At 38.5% G+C, this 19,358-nt stretch overlaps 1 protein-coding gene across 2 annotated transcripts in view; it reads left to right on the forward strand.

Moving 5' to 3' along the window:
* The window catches only part of LOC144209964 (uncharacterized), a 73,790-nt gene extending 54,936 nt beyond the window's left edge, over positions 1-18,854 (forward strand). For both annotated transcript variants that reach the window (XM_077736546.1, XM_077736547.1), the window contains 6 exons: positions 6,582-6,691; positions 6,809-6,883; positions 7,729-7,822; positions 7,901-7,941; positions 13,301-13,403; positions 15,874-18,854. In XM_077736546.1, the coding sequence (XP_077592672.1) occupies positions 6,582-6,691; positions 6,809-6,883; positions 7,729-7,822; positions 7,901-7,941; positions 13,301-13,403; positions 15,874-16,089 (639 nt within the window). In that variant the 3' untranslated portion in view covers positions 16,090-18,854. The remainder of the gene's footprint in view (positions 1-6,581; positions 6,692-6,808; positions 6,884-7,728; positions 7,823-7,900; positions 7,942-13,300; positions 13,404-15,873) is intronic.
* Positions 18,855-19,358: the final 504 nt, after the last annotated feature.

A 19,358-nucleotide genomic window follows, 5' to 3' on the forward strand; every position in this document is an offset into this window, starting at 1 on the left:
AGTGTAATTTTTGTTACTGTAGGTGTAACAAATAGGTCGCAATTTGTTAATCTACATTTTGATTGAAACATCTCCCAAATTGTCCGAAGGTTTGTTTACTAATTTGTTAGTGGGGAAAAAAGGACAATTTTACATCAAAGCAGCAAGCAGTTGGTGTTTTCTGGTGATAAATGTGGTTACGTTCTAGTATTAAAAATGTATAGAGTTGTCAAGTTGATGGATATACAATATTCCATTTCTATCCAAGACTGAGCCTGATTTCAATCTAAGGATATCTCTGGTAGGTCTATGCAATTTTCCTTTCCATTTACCTGGTAGGGTTTGAGTTTGTTGATTGTCTTGGTTCATTTGATGTTTGTGCCTTACCCCTAAAACCCACTTACTCCGAGTCCGGTTCGCTCATGTCTGCTCTGACCGACGTTGCCATTGTATTCAGAATGATTTGTCCCAAATGCTAAACTCGACTCAGCATCGATCCGTCCTCTCTGTAAAAAAATAGGGAGCAGGTCTATTTTCCGTTCGGTCAACATCCAGCCTAATCATGTCTCACAATTTAGCTTTCACCAAACAGGAATAGAACGGCAGCAATATATATTTGTTCTAAGCAAAATCATTACTAATAATACCATGCATGTCGTTATTTACTGTTTTATTAAAAATAGCAAAATAATAATGGATTACTAAAGGAAGTGAATTCCGTTCTAAATATATCATTTGTATGTGTTTACTTTTGGTGTGAAATTTTGTTGTCTTCCCTCGACATAATCTGCGGTTTAAGTATGCATTTCAATTGGACACCCTAAATTGGTAGCCATCCAATTGGAGGGCACAAGGAGACAACCATTCATGCACTCACAGCTAGTGGGCAATTTATAGTGTTCTACCATCCTACCATGTATTTTTGGGTATCTGGGAGGACACCAGAGTACCTGGAGATAACCCACACAAGCCCACAGAGAGCATGCAAACTCCATATAGGAAGATCCAAATCTGGGATTGAACCTTCGTTGCTAGAACTATGAGGCCGGTGCATTTAACAATCGCCCACCGGGCCGCCTACCTTGAATTTTCAGTTTCTAAAATAATGTTTGCATTCATTACTCATAGCCTTGATTTAATTCCATACTATGGCCGTCTGCCTTGCCCCCTTGTGTTTTTGGTCCTTTCTTCGTTCTCAACTGCTAATCTGCCTCTTCTCACATTACCACTATAATGACATCGGTGAAACAAAATCAAATGGTCTCACGGTGTACGTATATAGTATTGTACATTTGCATATACTGTACGCAGAGATACAAATTTAATAGGGTTACGTTCTCGTGAAACTTCCATTCAAAACCTTTGATGTTTGAACAATTAGCTGATAGTTTAAAGCCAGAAAAATACGGGAATGAGTCACCTATAATAAAAAAATGGGGAATAACTGCAGTTCATTTAATCAATGGCATGTTTCTCCTAATTCTTAAGGAAGCTACTTCTAAAGGGCAACTGTGTGTTTGTTTGTGTGTGTGTGCCTGTGAGTGCGAGGGTTTGTGCTTGTGCGTGCAAGTATGGCAAAATAGAGTAGAGAGAGAGAGAAGGGGTAGATTGTTGTTTTAATGCATTTCTGTGTTTGATGACTGCACCTGCACTCAAATACAGCTTCCTTTATCTCCTCTTATGTTTCCAATCTGCCTTTCATCATCTCAATGTAGGTGAGCTTTTTGCCGAATGTGCATTTGGAAAAACTGTGTTTAAACACTCTAATGATGGTTGTTGTGACTATGACTCCTTCATTAGGCTTCCAATCTTTTTTATTGACTTTGAGAAGATGAATTGTATACCAGTGTAAAAAAATAAAATAAAATAAAAGGGTTTGAAATAGTAAAAGCTCTACAGTGGCTTATAGAGAAAATCTATATTACAAATTGCTTCAGTGCACAGTAGCTGAACTTTAGATAGCTCTGTCCGTGTGTGTGTGTGTGTGTGTGTGTGTGTGTGTGTGTATGTGTGTGTGTGTGTGTGTGTGGTGGGGGTGCACTCTCGACTGTGCAGGGATTTGAGCACAAATTTGAGCTACAAAAATGGAAAAAATGTTCAAACTTTCTTGAAAAAGAAGGAACTATAAATGAGAGTGAACAGTTTATAAAAATATAGTATTATTTTTGGGGTATGTGTAAAAACACATTTCTATTTTAATACAGTTCCATTTAAAAAGTTTTGGCCCCCTTTGGCGTGTCAAAACCTTTGTATGCTGCTGTTTCTTTCCAGACATCACTGGCTGTGAATCAAACAGAGCAAAGAAAAGTTGGCTACCCCCTGGGTATGCACAAATTGCATGCCATAAGTAAAGTTAAATATGTATAAAGTATGTTTTGTAACTCCTGTCCCACACTCATTATCAATGGCATCCAAACTTATGCACACAAAAACACACATCATTAGTGTGGTCATGTAGACGTTTTGGGGCATTGCAAGCAGTCTTAATGAGAATTTAGGAAATTATTTCAATTGGGAAAAAGTTGATGAATGTCATAATTGCTTTTCCTAAAAACTTTGAAGTCACTGATGTGACCAGTGAAATTTATGTTTTTGTACAATTAGATGTTTGATCACACTGGGGAAGTGATGAGTAAGAAGCAAAGTGATTTGAGGGTGGAAAAAAATACATATTTTTAGTACTCAACACAAAATGTTCCATTAGACTGTTTGTGTTGTGGACTACTTGTTAACAGAGTTTATGACATCAATTGGGCAAGTCAAAAATTGGAGAATGTTTTCACCCATTTGTAAATTTTACTTTTTAATAGACTGGGCTGTTTAACGCACATATAAATCTCTACCCACTGTATCTTGGATTGCCCTGCAACAGTCATTTCCAATTCCTTATGTTAAGCTTGATGTGTTAATCATGGACTATTAATTGATTTCGAGATACTGGCTAACTGCCCATGTCTAACATTATAAACTGCCCAGCAAAGTGCCTTTCAGCTCGCCAGACTGCAAAACATGTCATGTGGTGGAGGTTACAGTGTGAGTCCCGGGTTCAAATCCAGTTGGGTCCACCTGTGTAGAGTTTGCATGTCCACTCTGGGTCTACGTGGGTTTTCTCTGGGTACTCCAGTTTCCTCCCACATTCCGAAGACTTGCATGGTAGGCTGATTGGACACTCTAAATTGCCCCTAGGTTTGAGTGAGAGCCTGAATAGTTGTCTGTCTCCTTGTGCCCTGCGATTGGCTGGCCAACGATTCAGGGTGTCCCTCGCTTCTGCCCTGAAGTCAGCAGGAATCGGGTGCAGCACCCCCCGTGACCCTAATGAGGATAAAGCAGTTCGGAAAATGAATGAATGAATGATTCTTTCCAGTTTTTGATAGTAGGTATTACAAAGCAGGTGAAGGAGTGAACATTTATGGCAGTAAGTGCAAATTGTCAAAGCAAAGTAATAACCAAAATTATCCTCAATTGCTTTGTGCAACAAAGGTTCGAGGTTCAGGATGTACAAAGGAAATCTGTATATTTCATCTCTATTCATTACACCATACTTCTGCAGTATTAATATACTACACATTCGAATTATTATATAACAAAATAATATAATACTAATATACAAAATAGTATAATAAGGATACAATATATAAATGCACTAGCTGTTATTTGGTGTGGCTTTAATAGTCTAATCATTTTGGCAAGGCTGTTTGAAAAGTACGATGCGAGGCAAAAAAAGTACACCTAATGCACGTTGTAGATAAGCATTCATTGTATAATCCCATTTATGGATGATTAATAGTCTTCAATTAAAAATGATTTGGGAAAATGGGCTACAGCACACGAAGAACATGCACATTTCTGACTGGTGTTGAGGCAGACTGGCTGATGTGCTCAATCATTAAACTTCTAGGGATGATACATCCAAATCAAATAAACCAAGAGCTGTTTTTAGTTAATATACTTTTCAGTCATTCATTCGATTGATTATCTGGTCAAGGAATGTAAAGGATAGTTTAACAATTTTTGTGGCTAAAATGTGTGGTTTTAATGTCACTTTACTCCTGGTTTACTATCATCTTTTGGTTGTGTACCAAACTTTTCCTAAACTCTGGTAAAGTTGCATCCCAGCAGGCAATACTCAAACCAACAGAGAGCTTTTTTAATGGTGGCCAGTGATAAACAAGTTGAAAGCACGTGCAGGGGAGTATTTAATGAAAGGACTGGGAAAGAGATTTGGGCCATACAGCTTCAGCAGACGACAATAATTAAAGAATCCATCAGAAGCATCATTAATATGCTAGATCTGGTGTGGTCCACTGACGAGTCTAATGGAGAACATGTCATCGTCATTCCCATTAGTAAGAGTAGGACACAGAAATGCACACACTTAAAGACTTAATGTTGTGTCATGCCATGATTATCACCATCAAGCCTAGAGTGCGAAGACCTGCTTTGGAATCCTTATTCTTATCTCACGATATTTACTGCATATAAAATGCAGGCACACACGGCATGGCCCTGTAGATCTTTAATTCAGACCCTGTGAGTGATAAGTATGCATATCTAAGTGATGTCGGGCCTGTTGGGTCTTTTAATTAGACAGAATGAATTAATGTTTTATAAAAATGTGTTTAACAATAAATGTATTCATTAATTTGATGAAAAGATATGCTCTGATGAGCATTGAGTTGAAAAGACTAATGACTGGTATTCGTCTCTGATGAATGCAACAGCCAGACGAATATCACTTTTTGCGTACTTAACTCTGGAATAAATTTGAAGGCTTTTTCTGGCCAGCCTTTAACGATGCAAATCCAGGTCGTTCCACTTGTGTGGAGTTTGCATTTTCTCGCCAAGCCTGCGTGGGTTTTCTCCGGGTACTCTGGTTTCCTCCCACATTCCAAAAACATGCATGGTAGGCTGATTGAGCACTCTAAATTGCCCGTAGGTATGGGTGTGAGCGTGAATGGATGTCCATCACCCCATGTTTTTCTATAGTAACAATATACCTGTTTTTTTCTTTTATTTGTTGATCATTTCTTTCAATATACATGATATAATCAATATAATATAAATAAATCTATGCGTTTTTTTATTTCATTTTTTCACTCGTAGCTGGGAGGTTATTTAAAAGTATAATGTGTAAATTCTCTTTTAAGGTGTTCAACTTTGGGGATACCACTCTAAGGTCAAGTTAAAAATCATATGAGCCTTCAGAATGAAATCCATCATTTTTCGTAAAAGCCTCGCTCTCTGCAATACCCATATTCAAAATGATGAATACTCCAGCAGCCTCGGCAGTCCAAATCCTCCACCAGTCAACTTATATTTTTAAGCATAAAAAACAGAGGAGCCATCACATCACCAGTCTTGCTTGTAAGAGTCCCAAATGCATTTCAGGGCCCGTTTTAGCCCCTATCATCAGCTAAAATATTTGTGCAACGAAACCAATCTAAATGTTAAGCAGATTTGCATCCTTCCATCAACCCCCGCCTGCAATCGCACCTCTTTTTGCCCCATTTTACCCTTTTCTCCTTCCTGAAGCGCACACACACAAGCACGCTAGCACATCCCCGAACTGCCTCCCTTGACAATGATGAAAACAGAATGATGGTGTGGAATTTAGTCCTAATCACAACATTAAATCGACGCTGCGATTTACATCCCTGCACCAGGCAACTTAGTCAGACAGTCAGGAGGGAGATCTTAATGTGAGACTACAGTAATTACAGTTATTAGCACACTAAATACTCATACTCCTCCTTGTGTTAGAGTCTGTGTGACTTACTGAGCATTGCTGTTTTATTATGTTTTTTGATTATTAGCTGTGTAACAAAAACAATTTGCGCCAGAAAATTGATTTTGATGTAACAGATGTGAGTGCCCTGCTACATGCGCTTATGAATCAATCTAAATATTGCTTGAATCAGCCCATGCCCTGAATAGAAAAGTTGGACATATATTTCAGCTGTTGAGAACTGCATTTTATGCATTTTTATTCTATAGATCATCTATATTGAAATTTGAGTTTGCTGCATTTTGATATACATAACATAAACATACATACACAGCAACATTAACTTTTTACACTCATTGCGTTATTGGAATTATAAAAACACCCCTCCCCAGACTTTAGTCAAAAGCTGTTTAAATCATGTTCTCTCCATGTTTCCAAGTCTTTGTAGTTAGAACATGTGCAATATCAAGGTGTTTTAGGGTGATAATACCAATGTGTCCCTTGGGTTTAGGCACCTAAAATGTCCTAAGTGATAAGCTGAATGAGAAAGTCAGCAGTTTTGGAATTCCATTCCTGTTAACCCCACACACCATCCTCGGTGTTGCTCTTAAGCACTGCCTAATACCATATCCTGCTGTTTATATATCTGTGTCAGCAAACAGCACCTTGTGTCATTTCTCACTATTACCCAAAGCATTTTACTGCATTCCCTTGTTCTTGGCATTCCCTTCCATCATCACTTTCTGCCTTAATTTTTTAAAAACTTTTCTATTAAACATTTCTATTGATTTTATGTATTTGATATTTTAAACACACTATAACCTACCACTATTCGATCTGGTCCCTACAGGTGACAATAAAATGTTACTGTTTGCAGGTTGACACACTTCAGTCGAAGCTGGCAGCATCACATTTAGAGAATGACAACCTTCGTCATGGAAGCCAGGTCGTTATGTCTAATCTCAAGCAATGGGTCGCTGAGCACAAGTATGAAATTGCAATGAAATTACACTGTACTTTTCATAGATCTAGAATTTGATGTTGCCAGTTGATTGGGTATTGCTGAGTCAACAGGATGTCTGCCACTTTGACTTTTCTTTCCAGAGGAGTGAGTGAGCAACTTGCACAGCAAATGAAGGCCCAAAGTCAAGTTTTACTCAATGTTACTGATGACAAAATGTGAGTATCCGAAGTCAGAAATAATTCAAGACCAAACACACTTCATTGTGGTGCCATTAGTGTGCATGGTGTAATAGTATACTACGTGTAAAATAATTTTGTACTGTTGTACACTATAAATGTACACATAAACCAGTAGAATTTACGTTTTCTTCTTTTTTCTTTTTAACTTTTTTCTTTTTCTTTCATTTGGGTTTTTGCGCTTAAAGCATTTTGGTTTATTCCCATACCTCAAGAACAAAAAAAAGGTAATTTTCTTTATGGTGTTTATAAGCTAGATTGTGAGTAAGATTTCTTTATTTTTTTTTTTAATAACTGCCCTGCAGCAGCCCCGGTGAACACATGGTTAGCGCGTCAGCCCAACAGTTCTGGGGGCAAGGTTTTGATCTTAGGTGGGACCTTACTCTGTGTAGTTTTCATGTTCTCCTCAGGGTTGTGTGGGTTTTCTCTGAGTACTCTGGTTTAGGCTGGTTGAATGCTCTAAACTGCCCCTAGGTATGAGTGTGATCATGATTTGATTTGGATTAGGTTTCAAAATCACTTTAAATGTTTCTTGTTATGCACCTACATTTGCGTGCATTTTTAGCCATTTATCGGATAAAGATTAGTAGTGTTTCTGTATGAACTAAATAAAGTAAAATTATATGTATCTCTTTTTTGTCAGCTATTCAACAAAATTTCATATCAATAGCCATAACTTAACAAGAAATTTCTGTGAACTAGATAGTTTACAGTCACAGACAATGTTCTGTTTTTGTGATGAATTAATCTTTTTATTTATACTAGTGCCTGTTAGTTTGACTGTACAATCTATTTGAACTGAATGCCTGCCTTTGGTTTGTCAGACATCTTCAGGAGGCTAATGACATGCTGAAGGCGGAGGTGATACGACTGAAAGAAATGGCAACAGGACACGAGAAAAGAATGGGACATGTCAAGGTGAAACAACCATGCAGAAAACTTGACAGTTATAAAAGAAATAAAACAATGTTGTTACATTGTTACATTCTCATGCAGGCCCAACTCAATGAACTGCGTGCACTGCAAAATGAGAAGACGTAAGTAAATATCAGTGTTGTAACTCTAAAGATGTAAAATACCATATATATATATATATATATATTTTTCTCTTGAAAATCCCCCCTCAATGCCACATTCATGTGATGTTTTCCAGTTGCAGTGGCAAAAAGTGTCCTCCAAAAATAGTGTGTAACCCATTAACTGCATTTGTCTAAATTTGTCTGTAGACTCTTTGACACACAGTTTTGCTGCCTACCCACATTCAACATGCACATTTCCCATTGTAACAGCATCCTGACTGAACAATTTCATTAATGACAATAACAGCATGAATACCAGGCTGTGAATGAAACACCCCGTGGGTTTGCCACCTGTGTGTGCATGTCATGCCACTTCTCTAATCTGAATATCTGATTCATGCTGGGCCTTTAACAATGATTACACTCCAACCAAGGGCCCATCCTCCTCTACTTGCCACCCCTTTGGCTGTCAAATTGCATTCATCAATGGCTGGGAGATATATTTATTACATTCATTAAGGCAATGAGAAATAATGTGGCACAGATGGGAGCAGGGTGGCAGTAAGGACCATTTGTTTGGGTGTGTATGTGTGTGAACACAAGGATGTTCGAGAGGACACCTGACTGCCACATATCACCCCTTACCCTATGTGTGACCCCTTCGCGTGCCGTTCCTTAACAATAAGCACCACAACCCTACCATCACTACCACACCCTGTTGTTAACCCGCCTCCTCCACCCCTTCTCCCTAATGAATCACCAGGCTGTGTTTCCAAAACGGATCAGATTTGTTTTGACTGGCACAAGTTCTCGTCACTATTCAAAGCTGTCAGTCATTTTAATGATATCATTAAGAGGCCACGACAGGAAGATGAATCGCTTTTCTTTGTCTTTTGCTTATAATTGAGAACGAGTGAGAGAGCAGAGCAAAAGAGGAGGCAGTTCATGTAGATGCAGGCATAAGAGGGTTTTGATTGAACGGATATAATAACATGGAAAGACATAAAAAAAATCAGTCCATGGAAACTTCCTTTGTATTGTCTCCCCTCACTTTATGATGAATCCTAATTCATTTCATCTCATTATCATAACCAGGACTCACATATATCCCAAATGCTGTATGTATTAAAATCCTAGATCTTTATGGCAATAGATATGTCATGTTATTTGCATGGCAGCCATATGCATTCTATGTATAAATCTTATTACTGTTGGCAAAAAGGGACATCAAAGTGTCTCTATCACTGACAGCAATCAGCGAAACGTGACCTTTTTTTCATTAGAAGGGCCTTTAATAAAGCAATGTATTATGATTATGTCGCTTGTGCTTTCAAGCGGCTGTGGTACAATGGCTTCATATCACCCGTGGCATTTACTGCTAGCTCTCACAGGTTAGAAAGGGTGATTTAGAATCAATAATTCAATTAATAGAAGTTTTGTTGAAAATAGAAAAGGTTTTTTCGCAAACAAAATATTCATCTTAGTCAAATTTGATTCATAATCCACTTCGTCATGTCATAATATTTATGTTGAAGCTTTCATTAATTGAATAAGACAGAAAAAATATGTATACATATTTCTATGTTACTTATGCACATATTCATATCTGATCCGATCATCCTCACAAGGGTTGCAGGTGTGTTGTTAGCCGATACCAGCCAACAATGAGCAGTAGTCATGTTACCCCGTGAATTGCTTTTCAGCCAATCGCAGGATACAAGGAGAAAAACAACCGCATTCTTTAATTTCTACCCCTAATTTTGAGGCACTTCTGCTTTGCAAATGAACTATTTTTTTTAGGTCCAAGTAAAAAATGAGGGCACCACAATATAAATCAACTCGTTAAGAAAATATTCCTATTTCATTCTTGTTGTCATTGAGCCATACTTCAACAGCTCATGCGGAATTATCACCAACAACTTATCTTAAAATCCCACTATCACATTTTTTACACACTAATTAAAAGATAGAATCTTTTTGAAAGACTTTTCAAAAATAAATTGTCAAGACTTTTGCAGATCTATATCTTTTGAAAATCTATGTTAAAATCATTTACATAAAGTCTACAGAGTTGAAAACCAATGATTTAAGGGAAGGGAAGGATCCAACAGAGGATCTATGGAAAACGAATAGGTGACTGAGTAAACCTGTGGAACGAGTTGGAATATGCAATTAAAACTCTGTTAAAGGAGGACGTAAGTCTGGAAGAACATGAGATTTTACCATACAATTTCAAAAAGGCAGCCGTATCATCGTAACACGGCGCATGGAAGCATAAGAGAGATAGAGGAAAGGCCAACACAGAAGCATTTTGGGTTTCATTAACAACGAATCTCATGTGCCTATTGAATAGGAAATATCTTACATTGAGACCTCTCAACTCCATTTAATAATATTAAAACCCCGTTTGTTGAGGATGGGGTCAACAACACTGGCTAAAGCCTCATTTTAACTACTATCAATTGGACACGTCATTTGTCACTTGGCCAATGCAGCCTTGAAGAAAATTATTAGATCAAAACAACAGAATGCAGTCATACCTCTATTTATGAATGTGCTAACGATCATCCCAACATACCAAAACAAGATCAGAATTACGAAATCCCCATAACGTAAATGCATTTTTATACACTTTATTTATTTATTGAGTTAAAATACTTTTTTTTCTGCATCTGATCTGTATTATCTTTTTTTAATGTACTAAAGCTAATTTTTGGTTTAACCTGAATGGAATATATAAGATTTTTAATTAACCAAATAATAAATTATAAAATCATTTACCCCATTCGGCATTTTCAGATATCACCTCGAATAATGAAAGAAAATAGTAGTTTCAAATTGATATGCAGGAGATGACGGAAGGCAAAGCTCTTTATTATTTACTCTTGGTACCACTGGCTCAGTGGCTGTGACACAACCTATCAGAGCGAAGCGCTCATCATGTGCACCCTGCTAACGATGTGCTTCCAATTAAGAGCACTCTGTGATCACAGCTGAGGATTTGTGTAAATAGAGAAGCGATGTGGCAGACAAACAGAGCGGGAGATAAGGAAGAGTCAGGCCTTGCATAAAATATACAGCCATGTGAAAGCAGCAAATAAGAAAGATGCAAGGAAGATTGGGCGATGAGTTTATTGCCTAGTTTAGAGAATATGGCGGCTAACCGCAGACACTAATGACTGTAATTATACACACACTGATTGGGTTAAGGAGCTAATTACACACATCCATGTTTGTGTTTAAACACAGGAACAGATGTTTACACAGGCGTTCCGCCAAGCATGGCTATGTTCTAATATAAATCTTGCACAGTTGTCTATGCTCCAGCTCTGTCTCATCATCTGCTCTAGACTAAATTATCATCTGTAAAGGACTTTGTATCATATGTTTTTTTTTGTGTTTGCACATCTGCAGATTTGACAAAGATGGACTTTAAGGAAGGCATTTTGTAAAGGCAATTTACGAGATCAAAGCAAAAATGGGCAATTTTGCTCCAGGCTGTTGGGTGTGGGATAATTATGGTGTGAAATTAAAAGATCTGGAAGGGTCAGAGTCAATTATTTTCTTTTTTATGAATGTCATTTCCAGAAAATGTGGTTTCGGCTTTCAAAACTATTTGCATTTGCCAGTGTAAATTAGTTATTTGCTTAAAGGAGACTAATTCAAATGACTTTGCGAAATGGTGCGAAAATGTTTTGTTTTTATCTTTTTTCCCCTCTGATATGGAAGTCCCTTTTCTCTGTGTATATGCCAAGACACATTTGAATTAAACGTAAATATTGGCACAGAATACAGAACTGACACCATCTTTAACCTTCTTTATATACTAAATTTTTAGAAATACATTACTTATCTTTATCAAGGGTTTTGACAGAGAGATGCATATTCCTTGAGAGTCATAATTAGAATTTAAAAGTAAAAGTACATGAATATTTGGGGATTTTTAGTCATTTTAACACTTATTAAGTACATTTTTTTTAATTCTTATGACAACATATTCACACTTTTGCTAATCAATGTATCAATCAGAGTATGCATGGAGAAGTCTAACTCTACTTTTGCTGTTTGTTAAAAACACTGGATACATATGGACAGAAGTCGGGTTGGATGCTGACTTTTTGGGGGTGTTGTATCTGTAAATCGTGAGGCCTTTCAGATTCAATTTGACATGTCCCCCCACGTTATGAAAAGATAAAAAGAGAAGTTAAGTGCAAGCATTTTTAAAGTATTTTATATGTATGCATTAAAGTCAATACTGATTTTTCTATTATTATACTGGCCTGTGTTGCACGTGTCACATGTAAAGTCATTTCCTACATTACTTTAATTACATCTCTTAGATCATTAAACTTCTTTTACATCAGTGATCATTTTAATGCTACCCTGCAAATAAACATTTTAATCCTGTTAACGCATCTTTTGTTTGTTAGTTTTGTGAACTTGTATGAACACCAATGTCATTTATCAACACTTCAATGAATTTGTGCATCTGCTCAAGTCATGCCAAAAGAGCCTTTTTTTTCGTGGCTTCAGCTCACAAAAATTCCGATCATGCTCCCTACCCCTACATTGACATAGGGGAGGTACAGCGGTACTTTAATGGCCTAAGAAATCTTTAATAAAGTATTTAAAAGGTTTCCCCCTCCCCCCAGCTCTCAATGCTAACTGGACAGGTTCATTGAGGCATGAAAGAAGGAGCGCAAAGCGTTAGCAACACGCGCTGCAGTCCGCACAGAACGCCATTATCTTCTCTCGTTAATTCAATGTACATTTATAAGTCCAAGTCTGGTTCTGGAAACAGCAGACTTTCACATATGTTTGTTCTTTTCAAAACCTATTAAACATATTTTTGTACTCGTAATGTTTTGCTGCAAATCTGCAATAGTGTTCATTTTGCCCTCGGTAACACTGTAGTATGACTTAATGATTCTAGAATTCATTTCCCCACTCATCTTTGGATTCGTTAATAAGGCCTGTGAAGGTTGTTATAATGACCAAAACGTCATAAACGACCAATTCTTTTCTTGCCTCAGATTAGGAAGATGCTTGACTGAACATGTTCTGCAAATGCACGCTTCAAAAGTTCGGGTTGTTCCATATAATGCAGGGGTGCTTCAAACATTTGCAGAAAGTGAGCTACTAATGATTGATGAAGTCAAAAAGATCTAGCAATATATGTATATATACTCTTGTAAGTTATGGTGATGGATTCTGCGTAGCCACAACCACGACTATTCATACTTAGGGGCTACATAGATTGTTTAACCAACCTAACCCAATGTTTTTGGGATATGGGGGAAAAATACACGCAAACACCATGTTTTGGCATATTTTATTATTACAAGGGTTTTTATATTAAAATATCTTTTACTTTCAGCCTAAATGAAGAAACTTCAATGGCCCTGAATTTGAGCAGACTGGCTGACATGCAGACCAAATTGCAGTGCAACGTGGACGCTATCTGTATGCTAAATCAACAGGTGAGGGAGTTCACGCATGCGCGCGCACACACAAAATAGTAATTCACAAAAATACTAAAACCCTGCTGCTGTTGAGCTTTAAAAGAAAACAACAGCATCCGTCTAACATGGATCAAAAAAAAGAAAAAAAAAAGACAGCCGTTTCCTCTTTCAATGATCGAAGGTGATGTTAAGGAGTGTGCTGTGTAGTGTTCGCAGGTGAAGGAAAAATGACAGCAAATGAAATTGGGGGAGAGCTATGACGTTTCTCTCTCCTCGTAAATGATTTCTCTTTGAAGAAAGTGAGATAGGGGTGTATATCAATACTGCTGTGCTGATCTCCACATGACAGCGTCGGAAGATGGCCCGCTGTGATAAAACAATGTGAGCGAAAGAGGGAGCACGTAGGAATATTCTGAGGAAAGAGCTTACTTTTTATTTCCACTGTGTTGAACTTCACAAGAGTCGACAAATCGCCAAAGAAGGACAAATCAAAAGTACTCCTCAGCCCACTCAGTTCTCCCCAAAAATACTTCAGAGTCCTGGGGAACGCTCTGCTAAGTTTAAGCGGCCAGCCCACTGATAAGAGTTGAACTACACGTTTCTGCTTCCACGCATATGTGCTGGAATTTGTGCACCGTGGAAAGGGGCTATCAAACAAGGTGTATTTTGGCATCCGTTATTCAGATTTGTGAATTGCCAGTACACTCACTAATTTCTACACACTTGCATGCTTATGTTCAGCTGCAATATGTAATAATAATAATAATTTGGACATAGGCTTTGTCGTCATCATCAACAACAAAAGCCTAATTGTAATCATACCCCGAAACTGCGTATGACAGAATTGGTAGTGCTTCTCCATAAGGTGTGTTTTCTCGGCAAAAGACCCAAATAAGTGATAATTGCGTACTCGTGATTTGGCATTCTGCCGTTATGGATCCCTCACATCACCTTGCTCAAGGTTTCTAACAGTTCATTGGTATTGAAACTCAGTGTGAAAGCATAAGACCGAAATCTATTTGTTCTAAGAAACATTTTTTGGTAAACAGTACTCTCTGATAGCTGATCAACGAAGAGTATTTATCCCCAAAATTATTTGGTTGCCTAATTTTACACTCAAGAGGGAGGTAGTCCAGAGACGGATACATGTTTGTATACAACCAGTGTGAGACAGTTTTCCTCAGTCTGCCTCCTTGATATGACGGCTAAAGGTGACTTAATATTAGTTTTACGGAAAAAAATGTAAAAGGGGTTGTTTTAGATAAAATGCTGCAAATAAATAAAAAATACTAAAATAGGTTCATAGCATGTGGTAATTTTCCATGTTTTCTATTCTGCATTTTGATATTTCAATGGAGTGTAACCACACTCCTTTTACACACCAGTCACCCCAGTATGAGTTCACACATTTTTTATGGGTGGGAAGCTGTGACATTTTCTTCTTTTTTAAAATCTCAACACCTAAGCAAGCTTTGCAATTAGTCATTATCAAAGATGAGGAAAAAAAAATAAGTGTCATTCCTTACCCTCTTTTTTCCCTACTTTCCCAAATTTGATTGGGTGTTTTCCTGCCAGGGCGACTAAATACTCTTTAATCGCCTTTAGCTTATTTTGGCACATCATGTCATTGGCTCCTCAAGGGGTAAGCCTGAAACCCATTTATTTTTAGTCGTCAGATTTGCATGTGTGTGTTAATATTAGCGGAACCTCACATGAATGTATTTCCCATCTTTCTACACGCATATTAACACAATTTACACACATTACACAGAGATGTGATTCCCTGGCACTTGTGTTTGGTTCTCTTTTCATTGAATTTCTTATTTTATGTTCTCAAAGCCCGAAAATACTTTTTTTCCACATTTTCTTTCTCTTTTATCTACCATTCTCCTGCCACATTAACAATGTAGTTAGCCTGCTCTTACCCAAAATACTAATTTCTGCACTTTTTAAATCTCTCATACCCCCAAGTGAATGGCTGGGTGTTTAAAAAAAAAAAAAAACCTTAATTCATTTTTTCTGTTCTTGTCTTATTTTTCAAGGCCTGCAATATATTGTCATTCTCCCCTTTTTTGTTATGGCTGTGTTGTGTTAAATTGTCCCCTCATGAATGCTCAAATGGGTTGGTTTCATGATGAAATTGACATCCTACTGTGACTTTCACCAGCATCGAAAAAGCGCTGTGAGCGCACACACACATACCCGTGCAATTTTCTCTTTATTTTTCCACATGCATGAAAGCAAGTGTGAAACCACAGTTATCAATATAAATGGGACGCTGGCAAGTTCCTAATCATGCTGTTTCTGACTTTGATTTTTACCGATACCTTTTACTAATTTGATTTTATTTGGTTGATTGGATTAAATTATTTAAACGAAACATCTCTCAGTGACGGCCCATGATCAAAGCTGAAATTGGTCCTCTCAAAATATTGGGATGGTCATGTCTTTCATTTTTTTAGAAACTCTCTTCTCTCCCCCTCTACAGTTAAAGGCTTTCAGTGAGGAGAACAAGCACTTACGTAGGCAGCTGGAAGAAAAGTGGTGCATATGCGCACAAGTGGAGTACCCCAGCCCTCATACTCCCACCAAAGTCCGCCTACCCATGAGTACAATCCCACCTTTCCCCTCCATCTCTCGTCCTGCATACCTTCCACCTCACTCATCTTCCTCCCAACCTGAAATAAGTGACAAGGTGTACTGAGTGGGATTTAAAACCCAAGGTGAGCCCAGTTGAGCGAAGCTAGCTAGGCCAAGTGAATCCCAAGCTTTGCCTCCTCGCCTCTGTACCCCAGGGGACCTCAAACCTGGGAAATAGCCGACAATATAAAAGCAGGAGAAGACTTTTGCCTGTCACGCCTTTTTGACCTCCAGCTCCTCACCTGGGAGCATGCTGTATATGTGGTTAATGTCCTGCAGGTCAGTCTAGTCCCATGTTGCCTATCACCTCAAGGAAATAGGGATAACTCTCATGACTTACCAGATAGTAGGATTCCCTTAAATCTTAAAAAGATTACCAAACCTTCGTTACTTCTTCAATTTAGACATCCCCTCTATGTTTGCACATCTATTATAGATTCGAATACTAGCCTTATTTTCACTTTAAAATGTTGAAAGCACTTGATGTAAAATCTCACATTTAAATCATTATCAATAAAAATAACAAGGCTTAAATTTCCACATCAAGTTGACAGCATACATTTAAAAGAAAATATTTTTGTTGTTGTTGCATTAATATTATTTTAATGCCAATTGTAATGGCTTCTTCCTTGTTCTATTATGCTCAATGAGCCATCTAAAATCTCTAGTGGAAATAAATAGAGGTTTTGTTAATCTGCCAACAAACAGACTGATCTGAATTAACATCAAAGCCTAATAATACAAAGTCATATAATATTAACATTTTTATATGACTTAGCTTTGCTTTATCTTTTAGTCTAAGGAATTAGCTAATTTTAGTACTCATAAATGTCTACCAAACTTGACATGAGTCTGTAGTACATCTAGAATAGCAACAGATGATATTACAGCCCAGCGACATTTGTCCTTTTACAGTGGTCACTGCGGCTGTGTGTTCTGTAATCATGACATTATGCGACCGCGTTATGCTGCCAAAAATGTAAACTCTTTGTGGCATGTGCAATTGCTGTTGAATGCTTGTTTTAGATTTACTTTTCTTTGAACAGAAATGTCTTGTTGGACATAACTACAGACAATTAAAGCGAATGCAATTGAAAGTTGCATTGCACTTTAACAATCTGTATCTACTAAAACAAGAGCTAACATTTTAGCGATTTGAAGTGGCGTTAGGCACACTTGACCTCTCTTTTTTCCCTTTCTGTCTTTTCCCATGGGTGTGCATTTGTTGTGTTATTTTGTTGTATATAATGTGTACATTGAGACAGGCAAGCCAAAGCAGGAGAGAGTAACATGCGTAAATCTGAACTTTTGCTAGGAAAATAACACCATTATAATGTAATAATGAGGTAGTTTAGGTAAAGCAAGTGCCAAGCCACAAATGCTGTCCGCATCTCACAGTCCACCTCCCCACACACATGCACACACACACCTGTCTTCCAAACACTTTTTTTCCATCCTTCATTGGTTCTGTACTACTTGTATAGCTAGTTATGACTTCCAGCATTTTAATGATTTCAAGCAGAACTTTGTCCTTGTTAGCTTGGTTTCCCCTCATTGCTATGTCACACTTAAAGAGAGAAAAAAACATGGTCTTCATTCCGTGAAAGCACAGTTAAGGTTTTGCACAAACACATGACAACACAGGGAAACAAATGGCTATGTCATTAAAAAATAAAAGCACAGGCTTGCGAGGGGTCCTCCCGAGGGGGCCCTCCCAGGACAGAGCGGTGTGTCAGTGCCACAGCAGGGAAAAGAGACCCCGTGGAAACAATGAGGGGAAAGATCATTTGTTGTTCTTGAAAACCCGGTGAGGTTTTGCAGAGGTTAAGCTTCTCTTTGATGTGTTTTAACTTGGTTCTGCTCTGCAGTCCGATTAGTCAGCCTCTCTTTCTCAAACGTAAATACATTTTTGGATTGCTCTCTTACTCTTAATTTTCATACCGTGCATTGCATAAAGACTCAAGCACAGAAAATTTGTTTCTTAACACATCCCATCATCCGCATAACCGAGGGTGTATTGCCGGGGAAATCGCTTCAGCAGGGAAGCCTAAACTTCCACCTTCCCAGCCACTTCACCCAGCTCTTCCAAGAGGATCCCATGGCCTTCCCGGGACAGCCGGGAAACAGGGTCTCTCTTCCGCGTCCTAAGTCGGACCTGCGGCATCCTCCCTGTGAGACCTGCCTGGAATCTCACCAGGGAGGTGTCCAGAGTGCATCCTAATCAGATGCCCGGGCCAACTAATCTGACTCCAGAGAAGCAATGGCTATATTCTGAGTCCCTCCCGGATGACCAAGCTTCTCATCTTATTTCTAAGGGAGAGTCTGGACACCCTGCAGGGTAACTCATTTTAGCCTTTTGTATCCGGGATTTTGTTCTTTCGGTCACGACCAACTGCTCGTGACAATAGATGAGGGTGTGAACGCCGATCGACCAGTACCTAGAGAGCTTACTCGTTTGGCTCTGCTCCTTCACCCTGATGGACTGATACAGAGTCTATAATACATCAGATGCTGCACCGATCCGGCTGTCAATCTCTCGCTCCATTCTACCCTCCCGTGTTCACAAGACTTCAAGATATTTAAATTCCTCCACTTGGGGAAGGAGTTCATCCCATGCCACTTTTTTTCCGACTGAGGACTTTGGAGGTGCAGATTTTCATCCCGACCGCTCCACACTCGGTTGCAAATCGTTCCAGTGAGAGTTGGGGATCATGGCTTGATGAAGCCAACAGAACTGCATGATCTCCAAAAAGCAGGGATGCAATACTGAGGCCACCAAAACTGGACCCACACAATGCCATGGCTGCGCCATGATATTCATTCATTCATTCCCTCATTCATCTTCCATACTTTGCATGCTCTATATTGCAGAGGTTGCTGGAGGCTAACCCAGCTAACTTTGGGCAAAAAGTAGATTAAACCCTAGACTGGTCACCAGTTAACTGTAGGGCACACAGAGAAAAACGACCATCCACCAGCGGGAATCGAGCCCACATCTGCCCCCACCAAAGTCAAGCGAGTTAACCTCTATACTACTGGGCAGCATGCCTAGATATTCTGTCCATAAAAGTTCTGAAGAGAATTTGTGATATAAGGCAGGCCTGGCGAAGTCCAAACCCCGCTTGTAATGAATCCAATTTACTGCCAGCTACGTGGAGCAGATTCTGACACAGTTCAGAAGTTGGGCATATGTTCATGTGCTATTTGTATTAATACATTAATAAACAAACTTCCACAGTGACTGTGTGGATTCAAACCTTGGATGGAGAAGGGGTAGAATAGGAAAGATTTTCTGGTTACTCATTTTTGCTGGAAAAACTGTTTAAAATGAAG

The sequence above is a fragment of the Stigmatopora nigra genome, chromosome 16 (assembly GCF_051989575.1).
Source record: "Stigmatopora nigra isolate UIUO_SnigA chromosome 16, RoL_Snig_1.1, whole genome shotgun sequence".
NCBI lineage: Eukaryota > Metazoa > Chordata > Actinopteri > Syngnathiformes > Syngnathidae > Stigmatopora > Stigmatopora nigra.